The sequence below is a fragment of the Panthera pardus genome, unplaced genomic scaffold (genome assembly GCF_024362965.1).
Source record: "Panthera pardus isolate Hobbes unplaced genomic scaffold, ASM2436296v1 HiC_scaffold_13, whole genome shotgun sequence".
NCBI classification, from domain to species: Eukaryota; Metazoa; Chordata; class Mammalia; order Carnivora; family Felidae; genus Panthera; species Panthera pardus.
In genome coordinates this window covers 2,169,222-2,186,700 of record NW_026526688.1, presented here as the reverse complement: position 1 = coordinate 2,186,700, position 17,479 = coordinate 2,169,222, and the positions used below count along the sequence as shown (strand labels likewise).

At 53.2% G+C, this 17,479-nt stretch overlaps 1 protein-coding gene across 3 annotated transcripts in view; it reads right to left on the bottom strand.

Moving 5' to 3' along the window:
- MYOM2 (myomesin 2) overlaps nt 1–17,479 on the bottom strand; it is a 75,189-nt gene that overhangs the window by 40,549 nt on the left and 17,161 nt on the right. For all 3 annotated transcript variants that reach the window (XM_019428023.2, XM_053900772.1, XM_053900773.1), the window contains 7 exons: nt 14,584–14,672; nt 14,457–14,507; nt 11,915–12,079; nt 7,884–8,045; nt 5,375–5,516; nt 3,143–3,342; nt 2,438–2,491 (listed from right to left, as the gene is read on the bottom strand). In XM_019428023.2, coding sequence (XP_019283568.2) covers nt 2,438–2,491; nt 3,143–3,342; nt 5,375–5,516; nt 7,884–8,045; nt 11,915–12,079; nt 14,457–14,507; nt 14,584–14,672 — 863 coding nt within the window. The remainder of the gene's footprint in view (nt 1–2,437; nt 2,492–3,142; nt 3,343–5,374; nt 5,517–7,883; nt 8,046–11,914; nt 12,080–14,456; nt 14,508–14,583; nt 14,673–17,479) is intronic.

The window sequence follows — 17,479 nt, the reverse complement described above, 5'->3', positions numbered from 1 at the left end:
CGGCGTCAGGCCGACCCGCAGCGGCGGGAGCCTCGGGGATGTGCTGTTGGCGTCAGCCACGGACAGCAGAGGGGGGCCAGGGAGGGGGACAAGGAGAGGCCACGGGCAGAACCCACCTCTGTTACCCACACTCCCAACAGCCGAGAGGAGGGCGCAGAGAGAAGCAAACGAAAGCAAACGGAGAGGACAGGGAACTCCAAGTGCGTTACCAGGTTACCCTGGGGTGTCCCCGTGCCCGGGGCTGCGCATCTCTGGAGCCCACGGCGCTCCCGCGTGACTGCAGGTCAGCAAGCTGGGACGCTCTCCCAGGACCCGGCTCGCAGCGGTGGGACGGGGGCCCAGGCCCTGGTCTCCCGATCACAAATCCTGCACTTGGTTCTCTCCACCCCGGGAGACTGCAACCCCCACAGGCTGCCCAGACGTCCCCTCCAAGTCAGTGAAACCCGAGCTTCATCCCCGGGATGACAGAGCCCGAGAGACGGTGCACGTGTTCAGAGCACACGATGCCTTCGCCCCGGACGCCGGGTGTGCAGTTAGCGGAAGGCAAGCCATCTGCCTGGGCTGCGAGGCCTGTGGGCCCTTCCCAGAACGGACTGTGTGCCTTGAGAGCGAGCAAGTCAGGAAAGGTTGGAAAGCTGGGCGACATTCAGAGAGGGGCACTGACCATAATTAACACGTTTGCAAGGGGGGCGCCGGGGTGCCTTCTCTGACCCGCCTGCCCCTGACCTCGGACAATGTGCGGCCGCGCCCCGGAGAGCTGGCGCCCGCTGGCTGGACTCGGGGAGTACCATGGCCCGTCTGAGCGTCTCAGCCCCTGGCCCGCGTGGCCAGACACAAACAGAGCCTCAGGAACACCGGCCACAGTCTGGATATAACACAGCCATGTTCAAGAGTGTATCACACAAAATGAAGGCACCTGCCTTCTTATAAGAAAGGAAGCATGAGAAGCATGAAAAGTGGGGTCTGTGACGTCACTCCAGTTGGAAATAAGATGCATTGCGTCTGTAACTCCCATTTTATCAGCCGGAAGACAAAGTCTCTTACGTTGTGTTATTTCTCTGGCACTTAATAGCTGGCCGTTTACACCCAACACGTCCGTATCTATGTGTGAAAAGGCAGATGTTCTCTGCAGACGGGCAAGGGTCCTGCCACGGGAAGGTTTATTATATTATTTCTTACTGCCATCGCTTTGCATGGTGACCTTCACGTAATGCAAATTTCACCAATAGGCGTGGGGAGCAGCCAACGCCTCCTCGTGTGGGGTAATTTTATGTGAATTCCTACACACCCACTCAGGTTGGCTCAGATGGTTCTCTCGTCACTTACCCCAGACGCAAACAAAAGAACTTCCTTTTCCTCGCGTCTGTCAAAAGCGCCTACGTTACCCAGGCTGGGGTGCTGCCGGAACCCCTCCTCCACTCTTAGCAGGACCAGATTTTACTTGTTCAAAGAGCGATGTTTCCATCGGGTATTTATGAAGCCACAGTAAGTCAACCTTCCCTAAGTTGTTTTTCTTTTGTCACCGCTTTCCTGGGCATCTCCCCCCATCTCTGAGAATGTCTGGAAGTGGAGGTCTCATCTAAGCCTTCAGATGTTCCCGTGGGGCTCAGCCAGGACTCTTAAAGGCGTCCCTCTGGATGCTGGGTGTTGAGATACTAGAGAAAAACCATTTTAGGTGCAGAAGATTGCAAGCCTGGAGACCATCTGGGGGCAAGTATGGAAATCAACGAAGGACCCCTCAGTCCGCGGCTCCCTGAGGACAGAGCTTGGACCACAGCGATTTCAAAGGAGAGCCTGCTCCGAAGTATGTGTCCTGAGGCTCCAAACTCAACTTGCTTCGTTTTTAAGTTTTTCATTGTTCTCTATGAACTGTCCTTGTAAGTCCACGTAAGATCTTTGGCTTTCTGATTCATAATGCCAGGTTCCCCTCCTTAATAAATTCATCCTCCTCCCTGTCTCTGAGAGAACTATCTAGGAGAAGGGTTCATAAAATCCAGTATAAATCAGGGAAATGCAAACTTTCAGACCAGGGATACCGACTGCAAGAACTCACTCCATTTCGGTTAAAATGCTGGAAATACAATCTTGGCTTAAAAGGAAAAACTAAAATAGTCCTCCACTAACGGAGTCTGAGAGAAGGGGCCCCAGCCTCAGCCAGTGATCAAGGCTCAGATTCAGTTTGATCTTCTCTGCACGCCCCCAGGAGAACGCCGTAGTGAACCCTACATGGAAGCAATGAGGCCCCGTGAGGACCCCTGGATTCTAATCCTCTCCTCGCTCTGCCCTGCTTGTGCTTCCTGACTTCTACAGGCCGTAAGCACGCAGGCCTGACCCGCGGGTTTTACGTTTACGTGTGAAGCCTGTGCTGACCAGCTGATCACGCTCTACTTGCCACCCTGAATCCCCAGCTGAGCCAAAGCGGTGAGAGGCCACTTACCCTCAAGGTCGTCCTGATACATTACGACTTCTTTATCCCCCTCCAAATGGACCGCTGCAGAGAGAAAGGTTGGTGCTCAATTTGGCATCCAATGGTTTCCTGAAGAAAGCCCAGCTTCCCTAACCGAGCGTGGGATCCAAATCACCTCTGCGTTATGATTACAGCATACTCCCGACTCTACAGGAATCAGCGTAGGTATTCCGAACAGGCTTAAGAGTTAGTGCTTCCCAGATCTTTGTACCAGATCAGAAAGACCGGGGAGGGGGGGGCGGGGAGGGTAAGGAACACGTACGGGCTCACTTAAAACCACGATTGAGGGGCCCACCGTCCCATCCCTTTCGGGAATCTGGGTCGTGGGAAATTAAACTTCGGAAACAGAGCGGCCTGGTCTCAAAGCCTTCTGAGTCTTAGCATGTGTTGAGATCGCATCACCAACGGACTAAGAAAAGGCTAATTCTGAACCCAGAGATCTGGATTCCAGTGGAGGGGCATGAGGACGGCAGTGTGCGTTCGTGGTGAAGCACACGCACCCGCCCGGCCGCCCCACCCCTAACACGGCCCCGGTGGACACACGGGCACCACGAAATATCACCGCCCCACGCTCGGCCCCAGGAGACGTTCTTAAGGCTCACATACAGCTGAGCACAGAAGACAACGTCCCAAGTTTCCAAGACACGACTGGAGCCTGAAATCTGCACGGCCTACCTTGTAACCTCCTGAGGTCTACGGGGTCAAGGGCAGCCACGGCCTCGGAGACTCTGGAAGGCCTGCTGATGCCCGCGCTGTTGACTGCCCTCACGCGGAATATGTAAGACCTCCCTTCAAAAAGGCCTGTCACGGGGTATTTGCAGATTTTCACAGGTGAGTCATTGCACTGAACCCAATTGTCTGTCCCCACTTCGCATCTGTGAATTACAAAAAGAGTAGAGAATAACAAATACATCAGCCTAGTAAATTCACTCAGGTCTATACATCTATTCTACACACACATGATGCATATAGGACAACTGTAACAGGAAAAGACCTTGCGTTGGTAGAAACCGATGCTGGTGAAGTACTGATTTATGTTCAAAAGTAGTACAAGTAAACCATAAAAGACAAAGCTACTTAGGAAATGTGAAATATATTTATATATTTAAAAGCTTGATGACTTACAGCTTGAAAATCAGTTCCTGCCTTCAACCACATTTAGGCAAAATGACCTCCAAAGGTCATTCGAGGCGTATCCTTGATAGTCCTTTTTCCGACACATGTGGCGAAATCACAGGGTGCCCTAAGCTCCCCAGCATGCCCAATGCCAGGGTGCAGGGGAGTGCCCCGCTGCCCGTCCCCCACACGCCTCCCACCCTACTGAGCCCCAGAAGTGAACGGTCTCCAGCCCGCTGGCTCAGTCTCTCCCGATGCCAGAAATACGTGTCTTTCAAGCACGTCTCGTGTGGAATTTGGGAGTCTTTTGAAAACAGTTAAGTGCTGACCAGACACCTGGAAAGGCAGAAGAGATCGGCCTCCATTTTTCACAGGCTGAGAAATTTCAGCACCAAAACGTCATGGCAAATTCCCAGGAGAACACAGCAAGTTCAGAGAAATCATTTTCGGAGCCATTCGGAGCCAGGTTGTGTATTCACTTTAAAGAATCAACTCTCTTTCTAACTCTTCGGAATTTTTAATGGAAGTTCTGCGACCCACACGTGCTAACCTGTTACAGTCAGAACGTGACACGGTCATAGCTGAGCATCTGGCAAGGAACAACTTGGCTTAAATCAACACCTGGCTGTTGCAGGACGGGAGGGCGCATAGGGTAAGAGCTGCCTCCCCCGACCTGAAGTCCTGTTGTGTTTATCTTTGCCAATGAAGGAGAGAGGGGGCAGGTCATTAACTGCGAAGGGCCATGAAATTGTTTTTGCCAAATCGCTGAAAAAATTCTCAAATGTCACAGGAAAACAGAAAATAGCTTTGTTTTAGTTTTTTGTTTTTTAATTCAAGGTAAACCCCGACCGATGCCCTCTGCAAAAGCTGACCTTAGCACTTCCAAATATCATCCCGATGGTGAATATTTTACCTAAACAAGCAGCTTTGTTGGTGTGGAAAAGGGAACTTAACAAACGTACTGACAAAAAAAAAAAAAAAAAAAAAGATTTGATTTTTCTGAAACAAACGTCTTATTTTACTGTGTTTTATACATACGGCATCTTAAATCCCTCCCCAGACGCATCATCTTCTGATAGATCCATAGCTTAGACCTTTTATCTTACTTCCAAATTCATTTTCTTTGACTACAGTTTTTCTCAGGGATTGGTGTGTGTAATTGAGGCATAAACTGCATGTGCAACAAATTCACCGACTCTGCTTGGTTTCCTTCCCAGGCTCTGAGCGCCACACCAAGTAAAGGAACATGAAAGAATTAAGACTCTGATGCGTTTTGTGATGATCCACATTTAAGTTATTAACTCAAAGGTGAAGTCCGATCTTCTGTACTTGAAATGTCAATAGATTTTTTTTTAACTTGGAAACAAGAAGAAAACCTAATTTAATGGAGAGGAAGACTGGAATTTGGGTACGAATGGGCAGGCGCTCTTCCCAGCCACGCTTCACGCGGCCTGTCTTCTGCTCCGGAAGGAGGCGCAGGACTGAAGTTCTCCCCAGAACCCACAACCAGGGTTCCGCGTGCCGGGAGAAGCTGGAGGGCATTCGGTACCGGGTGTCGGACAGGCAGGCAGAGCTCCAAGCACCACAGGCAGAAGTCTACCCGCCCTCGCCCCGCCATTTGGTGATATCTTCCAACTATCCGGTCAGGAGCCTTAAATAACCATATAGTGACGTACCTGATCAAGAACGCTGTCGTGAACTTGAGTTCAGAAGTATATCCAAAGACACTGTCCGTGCCAACAATAATTTCAGGAACGTTCCCATCCCCGGAAGAAGACAATGGGCACTCACCGATCGATGAAATAGCCAATGACAGGGCTCTCCATGGTCGTGTTGGGCGGCTTCCAAGTCACGATGACATAATCGCGGTTTGCGTCATAGCACCGCAAGTCCATAGGCGCACCAGGAGCCCCGGTCACCAGTGGGTCTGCGTCTGCACCGGGGGGAGGGGGAGGGGAGGCATGAGGCTTGGGACACTGTCAAGCCTGTTCATGGCTCCTTCAAACTCAGACTTGTATCTACTCGACTCGATCTGACCCCTGCTTCGTCCTCACGTCTAAATGACCTGACTTCTTTTTGACTATGATGGATTGGTGACCAGAAATATAAGCCTAGTTAGGAGGTTTTAAAGTCAACATGTTCTGCCCTCTATAAGGTACTCAAGTCTCTGATTTTTTTGTAATTGATTCCAAAATGGAAGGTCACCTTCTCTTGATAGTGGATTATCCCATAAGGTCATGTCAAAAACTAACCAATGAAGTGATAATAGTGTGGCCTTTTTAACGCCTGAGAAATATTACCTTAGACGCTTTTATCTTTCAAAATCCTTCGGAGATTGAGGATTTAAACCTTTCTTTTTCTGCAAGCTGTGAGCAAACATTTAGGTCCACACGACACTCACTCTTTCATGGGCCACTCGTGACCACGGTGCACATTAAGTTTTATTTTCAGGTTTTAATTACAGGAGCACTGAGGCCAGCAGAGCTATTCAGAAAGTGGATACGCCAAACATTGAATTTGCTTATCTACAATCTGTATTTATTCCGTAACCATGACTGTCACACTCTCCTGTTCGAGGCATATTAAAAGCTAAGCATTTCGTGACATTGAGCCAAATATTTTCTCTCCCATTCAAAATCCTCAGAAAGTAATCAGAACAGTAAAACTCCCCCCTACGTGCATTATTTTCCTCCTGCTGGTGGTGCTGAATAAGCAAGGCGATTTCAGCTATGCTGTATTTATTGCATTTTTATGGGGCGAGCATCTTGCCAGAAGGCGTACAGGAGAACCGGAGGGACACTTTAATGCCAACCTAATAAAAATGGTAAAACTTCACAGAAGGGCCTAAAACCCCGGCCCTGCAGGTTTATGCCATCTTGTGGGAGTGGGGAGGGGGAGGGTATTTGTTTTACATTTATTCCTTTTTTTTTTTTTTAAGTTATAATACTCCCTGATGATACAGCCCTTTCTTGCACTCTGACAGCTCCAGTGGAAAACAGAATATGCTGATGGGACCATCCCAGGCACATATAACCAGAGCTGGCGGTAGGCACAAAGGTGCCGGGAACACCGAGTGCAGGTCAGGCTGGGCAGCCCGTCCGAATGGAGGGGCTCAGGACAGCAGCACCGGGCAACTAGAGCGGAAGTGTTCTGGGATCTTCGGCGGGGCTCAGCTGGGCCCTGTGGAGGAGGGCCTCCAAGCTGGAGGCCACAGGGGTCTGGGAGTAGATACAGGCAAAAGGGCTCTGCCAGGTGAAGAGAAAAGCCCGGGGGCTGTTGAGTGTCCAAGGGAAGGCTCCAGCTGAGGGTCCAGACACCTGACCCCCTGCCCCTCCAGCCTGGAGAAGTCCCCCAGGCCTCTGAGCCTCCACATTTGCATTTGGGAAACAGAGAATAACAGCCCTTGCTTACAAAATGGGCCTAAGAATTGTAGGGTATATACACATACGTGTGGATGTGTGTGTGTGTGTGTGTGTGTGTGTACGTGCACATGCACACCTGTGTGCACACATACACAGACACATACATACACTGCATACGTATAATATACATAATTTTATCCATTTCATGTGTCCATGTGTCCGTTTTGTACAGGATAGATACACGATGTGTACGCATATGACACGTCCACGTACAAACGTGCACATACACATACACACATCTCCGTGCCCACGTGTGATAGGGATTCGTAGATCATGTACAGAACGTGTGACCCCGTGGCTGGTATGCCATGACTTTGTCCTCAATTCCATGAACTGGGAGTCAGGAAGCCCCCGGCGGGACCACGTCAGGAAGAAAGGGGACAGCGCGCAGACTGCTGGATGTCAAGCTCTTTGCAGGTGCCAATGCCACGCGGGCATCCTACCCACACACTCGCTGGAGGCAGTGGTGACAACAGCAGCCCTCCCCTCCCGGCCTGTCCTCGTGAGTGCGCCCAGAGGCAATGAGGGGCGCCCCCCTGGAACCCCCTAGTCCGGGGCCCCCTCAGCTCTGCAACGCTCTCGAGAATTAGTAACGCAGGCGTATTCATGCTGGAAAGCCGTCTCATAGATTCTATTGATTTATCAACAGAGAGACAAAAATGGAGATTCTGATCTGTTCCCAAGTGTAGTCAGGAACTCGTTGTCAGGACAGGAGCTGACATGCGGGACAGGGAACGCTCGCGTCACGTCAGGAGGCTCCGAGGAGCAGAGTGAGTGGCCCCACACACGCACCTGCTCCGGCCTAGCCCCTGTGAGGTCCCAGCCTCCCGCACTCACGCCCTGACTGTGCCCCCCTCGCCCCTGGAGGCTCCACGTACCGCAGACAAACAGGAAGGCGCTGTGCTCGCTGATGCCCCCTCTGGACACAATCCTCAAGGTGTACAGACCCTCGTCGTCCTTGTTCAGGTGGCTGAACGACAGGGAGGCCTGGCCTTCGCCGAAGAACATCTTGGTCCACTTGGACTCCTTCACTAGCACATCTGAAAGAGCGTGCAACACGGGATCGCCTCAGAAACCGTCAAGGAGATCGGACGATGAAAGTGGACAATGTGTCCTGGCCGGGTGGCGGGACACAGAGGAAGGGAGCCTCAGCCTCACAACGACCCGAGGGCGTGTGACACGCCAGGAGCACACACGGTGGCCCGTCGGGAGGACGGGGGCATCCTCAGGACAGTACCGAGGCCCGCACTCGGGGTGCACAGACACCCGGCGCGTCTCCGCGGGGACGGGGGGTCGACCTGGGCTCAGAGCTCCCGGCCGTGTGACTGCTGTCTGCCTGCCCCGCCCCACCCACACCTAACCACGTGGTCTAACCACGTGGTCTAACCACGGCCACGGCCACGGCTTCCTCGCAGGTAACACTCTCCTGGGCGGAAAGCTGGCCTGGGAAAGACCCCGCCCATGCGCCTCAGCAAAGAAAGGACAAGCACGGACAAACCGTCCATCAGAGGCCGCGAAATGAAAAAGGCGGCTGCGGAAAAAGAACAGATGAAACCACAGCGGTGAAAACACCCACTCTGGAAATCAAGGAAACAGCGAACGAGCGATCCTCGTCCGCCTCCTAATTTGGCTACATCCACACTTGGGAAGGGCAGAGAGACCCCGCCACCCGCCTCCCAGGGGAGAACAGCCACACGGGGTGAGTCTTAGGACAGGCACACCGTTTGGGGCACAAGCACAAGTTCCAAGAACGTGTCCCAGGGTAACAGAGATGCATGGTGACGGTTTCATTCAAGAACTGTCCCGGGGGCACCTGGTGGGCTCAGTCAGTTAAGCATCTGACTCTTGACTTTGGCTCAGGGCACGATCTCATGTTTCGTGGGTTCAAGCCCCACATCGGGCTCCGTGCTGGCAACACAGAGCCTGCTTGGGATTCTCTCTCTCCTTCTCTCTCTGCCCCTCCCCTGCTCGCTCCCTCCCTCTCTCTCTCTCAAAATAAATAAGTAAGCTCTAAAAAAAACCCAGAATTGTTCCTAATGGGAAAAATAAAGACCAACTCAAGCCCTGAGACCGAGGACAAATACGGACCATCCTACAATGGGATACGGTGCCCCAGAGCCAATGACATCAAACTACTGTCATGAAGACACTGTGTGGCCTTTTGTGAAATGAAGAAAAGGAGAGGTGTAAGTTTTAACATGTATGTACACATACAGGATATATTCTACAGCCAAGTGGTAAGAGTAATTTTGGGGACGGGGCACCCGGGTGGCTCAGTGGGTTGGGCGTCCGACTTCGGCTCAGGTCATGACCTCACGGTTCGTGAGTTCAAGCCCGGCGTCAGGCTCTGTGCCGACAGCTCAGAGCCTGCAGCCTGCTTCCGATTCTGTGTCTCCCTCTCTCTGCCCCTCCCCTGCTTGTGCGTGCTCTCTCTCTCTCCCTCTCTCAAAAATAAACATTAAAAAGAAAAAAATTTCTAAAAAAGACTAATTTTAGGGTGAGAAAAATTACAATTTAGGGGTTTTTTTTTTGCAAAAAACAGACACGACATTTGTATAAGAAAAAAGTTATTTGTGTATTTTCCATTTTAAAAACAGGCTTGTCTCAGGCTTGACTGGCAGGCTCAGGAGTGCATTGCCCAACAAAGTACCCTGCTGCACACAGTAGGACTTTCCCTTCCTGGAGCCCAAGAGGCGAAGCCCCACTCAGCGGCACTCTGTCCCGACAGCGTGAGCCTGCTGAGATTGTCTCTCTCTCTCCCCTACTCTCTGCCCCTCTCCCCTTCACACTCTTTCTCAAATAAAAATAAAAAATATTTTTAAAAAATTTTAAGTATCATAAAAATAGAAAGTTTAAAATATTTTATCACTTTTTCTCTCTTATCCAGAGGAACTAGCACAGTACCTGATACACAGTAAGTATAATATAAATATAAATATAATATAAAAATATAACGTGATTTAATACAAAATACAACGTTAAAATGTAACCCTCCAGAAAGAAGTGAGTGAGATAGGATGATCAAGTCATTGGAGTGGAGGGGGAAGGCTCCCCAGTCCGCAAGCTGGTGGGGGGGGGGGGGCCTTGCGGGTGCCCAGGTCTTGGACCTCCAGCCTCCAGAAGTGTGGGAGGTCCGTCCACTGTGTAAGCCGCCCGGCCGTGGTATTTCTGTCAGCGCAGCCGGGACGGACTAGGACACCAGGCTACTCCCGGCAGGATGCTGTCGTGGCTCGTGCTCTCGAGGACCTGTCTGTCCCCACAAAGTCCCTCACGCGCCATAGGGAATGCACAGCACGTACGCATGTGACTTGCTTGCGGTCACATGTATTTAAGACCAGGGCCCATCAGCTGGAGTGGCATGTCTAGCCAGGATCCAGTCCCCTGACCAGAGGCCCACCCCACCACGGGCTCCGTAAGCATCTCAGGACTTGCCAAACGGGCCTCAAGTGCAAATCACACCCAGGGGTGGGTCTGGGGTTTTAATATGAGTAAACTTGGTTCTCCCTCCTCCTGTTAGATTAGAGTTCTAATCCATCTTAACTTGTGTCCCCAATTCCACATGTCCCGTTTGCACGGTGCACCTGCCGCGCCTCACGGAGGGTAGCATTCCTCGGGCTGACACCACTTCGGGGTTTACCAGCCACCTGGAGCCTCACAGCTCATTAATTTTAAAGGGTAAAAAAAAACCCCAAAATCTCCTTGCATTTTAATGTCTACAAATAAGCCACTGATAAGGCTCTACCGGTTCCCTCTTGAATACTAAAGCCCGTGAAGATCTTACTGTGACTGTGCATGCGGGGCGTCTGGCACAGCTAAGCCCCCTAATGCCACAAGGCCCCAGCTCGCCATGGGGACAGGCCAGGCACTGGCTCCGAGCACAAGTTCTCCGCACACAGGTCAAGGCCAGGAAAGTGCCGCGTCACCCGGATGCCAGGCGTTTCCCCGTCACTAGGAAACCCTCCAAAGCTGACATCACTATCCTCCGGGGACATAATGAAAACTTTCCTCAAACCTATGTCATTCTCCACAGAAGAAGTAAATTAGAATCTTGGAACTCGAGTTAGACCTCCTGTCTTAAATTAGAACTACAGAGGGTAAATGAAATCCCGTCTGTCACCACAAAGAGCGTCCCCCTCCCTCCCTCGGCTCCGCTCAGACTGGACACGTGTTCCTTGCCATGTATTTGGCAAAGCGTCACGTTCTGGGACATTTCTTACACTTTAAAAAGACACGGCTTTATATTTCTATTTTCCTGCAGCCGGATTATAAATACCTTGTGGGCAGGCTGGCCTACGTCCTTGTCATATTTTGCACTGTGTTAGGGCCCAAGAAGAGATAAGCAGGCCAGTCGCACTGGCTGCACAGAAAACCGGTTTCTGTTAGGAGCCCCAGGGCAGACACGATGAAGGAAAACCCTCTCGCACCATCCTTGCACCTCACAGGACAGCCGTGCACGCTGGGAAGGAGCGCAGCGTCTGCCCCAGTCCTGCTGCGCAGGAAGCACCTTGAACAAGCCCCTTGTCGCAGCGCCCACCTGTCGCAGGGAGCCACAACCCCATCCCCGTCTCGGGTCCGCGCGGAAGAAGAGTGTCACATTCAACACACGGTCCAACACACAATAAATGGCGGGGGTTGTTTTAGCCAAGGAGGAACGTAAAGACACAGACACCTCGCTTCTTCTTAACCCCAGAAAGACCCTTCTTAGGCAGCTATCAAGATCTCCTGTGCCTCCTCTAAATTCAGGCACCCCCGTTGACCTCTCACACGCCGGGGTGAAGGTCAGGGTCCGTGGCAGGCTCCCGGCTCTCCCCAGTCTCCCTGCTGGCCGTGCTGTCTGCAGCGACCACGGCAGGGACACGAACGCCCAGGGGTGTCCCCGGTCGGGGGGTGGTCCCCACATCACACTCACCATCTCGGTACCACTCGGCACGCGGCTGCACCCTCTTCAGCTCCGGCGTCACCAGCAGCGTGCACTTGAGAGTGACAGTCTCGCCTTCCCTCCTGAAGGTGACTCCAAATTTCTCCAGAAACTGGACGTCAAAGTGCATGTACGGGATCACGGACGAAGGGGGCACTGCGCAGGGAGAGCGGGACAGCGTTACGGCGGCAGGCGCAGCCATTCCCAGCCCAGCAGGTGCACAGCAGGCCATGACCGCGAAAGTCCCCCAGTCCACCATCACACATCCCGTCCTCGAGAGAGGTGCGTGACGGGATAGACTGGTGTCCCCCAAAGTCACGTGTCAAAGCCCTAAGCCCCAGAGAGAAGGTACGAGGAGGCGGGGTCTTGGGAAGGGGAGGAGTTCTAGATCAGGCCATGAGGGTGGGCTCCGTGATGGGACTAGCGTCCTCATCAGGACAGGCAGACGCTCGGGCTCTCTCTCCTCCGTGGGCGGACGCGGTGAGAAGGCGCCATCCGCACAGCTGGAAGGGGGCCGCAGCCGCTGGGCCGACACAGTGATCTCTCACTTCTGAGATCCGTGAGTAGATGTGTGAGGTTGAGGCCCCCAGCGTGCGGTCGTGTCCTGGCAGCTGAGCTCACTAACCCACTCCCAGAGAACCAGAAGACCCGTCCTGGAGAGGAGCGGACCCTCTGTGACAGAGGGGACAGAAACAGGTGGGACAGGAGGCAACCCGGAGTCTGAACCACAGGTAAGAGTAAAGGGTTTGAATCCTGCATCGACCCCACATGGGGGGCTTTCTTGTCGTCAGAATGAACTGTGGCACATTCATCAACTGAATGCCGTTTACGCTGCAGACAAAATGAATTAACCAGATCCAGAGGCACCGAGACTGAATCTCAAAAATACACTGTTTAGTGGAGGGGGCAGTATTTTAGAAAAAAAGTGCACGGTAAATTTTCGAAATAAAAACCACCTGTGACTTAGAAACACATGCCTTCAGGGAAGATGTTTTTAAGGAGCTGGGAGCTTCAAGGTAAGGGTTTCTTCTTGGAGGAAGACGGGTGAGGGGAAGGAGGGAAGGATTGTGGAGATTCCTCAACTCCTGATAGTTTCGCTCCCTAAAAACACCCGAGGGTCACCGAAGTGTCCATTTGAAAATGTTTAGCTTTGTGTTCTGCCGATCAGACCCCAATTTTTTAAAAATAACTGAAAAAAGTGGCAAAATATTCACATCTGCTGAACACGGGTGGTGGACGACTGCACAGCGTCTATTATGTCACGGTCCGTGCACATCAGAATGTTATAGATACTGCAGAGGTTTTACTCAAGCAGACGCAATTTTAACCAACAGAGGAACCCCGGGGGACGGGACCAGGAACAGCCCCCAACGTCCCTTCCGGCTCCACCGGTGCCTCAGGGCCATCCTCCCGGCGGGCTCCACATGGTCCCTGGAACCCAGGGGACACCATCAGACGTCTCCCCAACACACATACTCTCGGGCCTCCCTGCCTCTCCACCTGTCGGCTCTGAACTTGTCCTGCTCACCTGCTAATGGTCTTCGACAACCCCCGAGGGAAGGACACGAGCCAATCCAATACCTGACCCAGAAATGGCCAAGGGCCGACCACACACAAGTGTCCAGCGGCTGCCAGAAAGGCTTTCCCCTCGGGCACCCGACCTGAAGTCAGGTCTTCACCGACACCTGACCTGTAACATCTCCACCTCCCGTCAGGGTAAAATGAAAGCTGCTGCGGAATCACACGATTATTCTTTTGGAAGGTCAGGTCAATCCCAAACCTCACTCCCATCCCGTGAAAAAGCCACGGTAAGTCACTGAGTCAGCCTGCCAAGTCCTGGTCCTGGAGATGCTACGGACACGGCTCCCTTCTCCACCCTCACCCGACTCAGGCCACCCCAGCTTCCTGGCCTTCTGGCTCGACACCAGCCCTGGGACTCAGGAAGACACTCGACTTGCCTCATCAGGGGCCCACCTCAGGTCGCCTTGGAAACAGGGGGCCCACCGGTGGCCTCCAGTCCCCAAGCCCCGCAGAGGAGCTGACAGCTTCAGACAGGTGTCCACAGTGCAGAGAGGGAGAACCTTCCCAACAGGTAAGTGAAAGAGCCGGGCCCGAAGTCACAGGGGCTACGGGCATCACACACAGCGGGACGGGAGCGTCCACCGTTTAAAGGCAGGGCCCCGAGCCAGCTTCTGAACGTCATGTGCCACACGCCGCCACCCTGCTCGACGGTGGCTGTCTGCTATAAATGGGCCCTGTGGCAACAGCACGCATTCAGGTCAAAGATCTGGATTCCGTGTTGTCCCCAATCCAAAGGTGTGAGGTCCGTCAGGTTCACCAGCGTCTCAGAATTCCACGTAGCCACAGAGTTACGTGGGGACAGCCTGTCAGCATACTAGCACTGCCAGCAAAGACGGAAGAGTCTTCTGACACACGGCTTTAAGAAACGATTCGACCCTCAGAAAATGACTTTTTAATTCTGTGCCGTGTCCCCACGCGTTTTTCTGCACAAAAAGGAAAACAGCGGACTTACATCCGATAGGGAGTCCCACCGAACGGAACGGCTCCTCGTCTCCGTGGAACCCTGCAAGACAAGCCGCTGAAGGGCACGGGGGACGGGAGGCGCCAAGGCGTGCCCGCACCCCGGGAGGACAACTCACTTCTGACGACCACGGCAGCGTTGGTCGACACCTGTCCGTACCCGTTTGTGGCCACCGCGGAGTACGTTGCTGTGTCGTCAAAGTTCGCCCTTGGAGGAGAGAGAGCAAGGTCACGCCCTGAATGCACTGTGGGACTGTTCTGCAGGGGCCGGTGACCCTAATCTGAGCACCAGGTTCCTCAAAAGCCAAGCGTGTGACCCAGATCCTTTGTTCGTGAGTGGTTTAAGAACAATGCCAGCTCTGTCTGTGGAACGAGGTGGTAATTATAGACACGGCAAGGTCTGATCCCAGACTACGGCTTCCCTGTCCTCGAGGAAAACAGTAGTACAGATGCTTCTCGATCTCCTCGACTGCATTCTCAAGGGGAAGTCTATGTGCCCCTCTGGCTCAATTTTTCTTCCTCTATAGGATTCGTGGCTTTATTTTGCCAATGGGAAGGCCCCCCTGACCTCCACCACCGGGAAAATTAACTCCACCTCACTCCATACCCGGGGTTCCCATGTGGACGGGAGAGTATTTCCCAAGCCCCAAAATAACAGATACGAAGCACCCACTCGGGGGTGTTTTGAAGCTGTCGAACTGGACCCAGCCCAGGCAGCCATCCCCAGGGCCATAGGGATGATGGACACCCACCTCCAGAAAGAACCGTGACCCAGGAACCGCCAGACCCCAGCTTCTCCAGGCTGGAGCCCCTCCGCACCCCCCCCCAAAACTGATCTGGAAAAAGTTGAAGCTTCCCAGCAGGATACAGAAGATGTCACAGAGACCACGGATATAGGCAGGAAACTGAGCCCCAACACGGGGCTCAAACTCACGAACCACAAGGTCATGACCCGCGCCGAAACTGAGAGTGGGATGCTTAACCAACCAAGCCACCCCGGCGCCCCAAGCCATTTCGTTTTCGTAAATGCATTCTGCAGACAGGAGGGTATCCTGCGTCTGGGATCAGCCCCACACCTGCCCCTGCAAGCAGCACCCCCACCGGCAACAGCACGGCACGGCCAAGGCCACACGGAGAGAAGCACGGAGGTCTGTGAGAACCGCTGGGTCAGGGTGTCCCGACCCTGTGCCACGTGCAGAGAGGGGAGACCGGCCGCCACAGGAACATGGGTCCTCAGAGAGCACGTATGGGGAGGTCACTTAGCGCTGTCCAGTCGGGCACCGTGAATCTCTTTCCTGTCTCCTTGGCCTCCCGGACTTCATACTGGTGATCCTCAGGCTGTGTCCCGTGGTTTACAAACCAAATCTTCCCATTTTGTCTTCAATGTATATTTTAGCAGTTTTTCAAAGTACGGCAGGGGTGCCTAGTGGCTCAGATGGTTTAGTGTCCGACTTCAGTTCAGGTCACGATCTCACGGCTCGTGGGATCGAGCCCGAGTCGGGCTCTGTGCTGACAGCGTGGAGCCTGCTTGGGATTCTCTCTCCCTTTCTCTGCCCCTGCCCCACTCCATCACGCACATGTGCGCGCTCTCTATCAAAATAAATAAAGTTTAAAAAGAAAGATCCTTTAAAAAGTGCAGGAACCGCAGGCACTCGCCAAGCGGCGCTGGGATATTACGAACTGGCAGACGGGTCACGTCAGATCCTCGCCTTCGCTCCACCTGCCTGACGAGTTCATCCGCTGACTTTGTAACAGATAGACAGCATCCGCCTTAAACTTCTCAAGTACGTCTACCGTGCACCTGCCCTTCACTCAGGTGACTCTGACAATCAAATAAAACAACGTATTTGAAAACATTTGTAGTTTGTAGGACCGTCCCTCGCTCGTACATTATTCATTAAAACATATTAGCAGAGCTCCCGGACCCAAGTTCGAAGATGCTTCCCTGCTCGCTCCACGACTCGGGCTCTCTCCTCTGCCTCCACATTCCAACAAAGCAAAACAGACTTCTAAGCGTTTTGAGAACTGCAATTAATTGCTTTCGTTTCTCTGTGGGTGGAACAGCCAGAAGGGACAGCGGAAGGGAATTCACCTTGTGACAGAGTCCCTAGAAACAACTCGGAGAAGGGAAGGAAGGGGCAGGGTGAGTCCTGCAGGGCAGGACCCAGCCAGGCAGCAACTTCTACAAGATTCTGAGCTCATGTCTCAGCGGAGAATAAGAGACAGAGGGGAGCTCCCTAACACATTAGCACTGACAGGTTGTCAAGGGACCAATTATCACTTAGTACTTAGCGGCAGGGATGGGGCTGGGGAGGAGGAAGCCGGTACTTAGGAGCTGGAACCTTCCTCGGTGACACACAGACTGATTGTGTACGTGCTCGTGTGCATGTATCCAGAACAGGGTCCACGGCGCTCGTCCGGGGTGCGAGGAAGTCCATACGCCCAAGTACTCAGACGCCCTGATTTACTGCAACCGTCCGGGGAGGGCGTCCCGCACAGGTGCTGGCTGTGGATAAGTCGACACTTGGTCTTATGTTTACTTTTATCTCGTTGCTTTCGCGTTTCCCCTTTGCAAATGTTTTATGTTGCATAAAAAACGCCGGGACATCGAGAGGCTGTAAGGAAGCGTCCCTGGGTGTACGGGGTCCTGCTCACACATGCTGCCCCGTGCTGGTGCTGCGTGCGGGCTGCGGGAAGGACGGTGTCTGGGGCACTGGGGCAGCGTGGAAGCAGAGGGTGGACGGGCCGGGCACGCAGATTTTGAGGAGACTGTACCCAACTCAAAATTCTGTCCAACCTTCCCACGGGCCAGCAGGACTGCGTTCTCTCTCTCCTCCCCCAGGCCGCAACGGGAGGTGGCATTGGGCAATCCCCTCCCCATCCTCTGCCACCCCCACCCCCCGGGGCAGAGCCTGCTTCCGGCCTGTCCTTCACGCTGTGAGAAATTGCAAGCGAGTGATTAAGAGGCAAACGGTTTTATTTTCTGTTGGGACAGGTTGCCAGAACAGAGGGGGT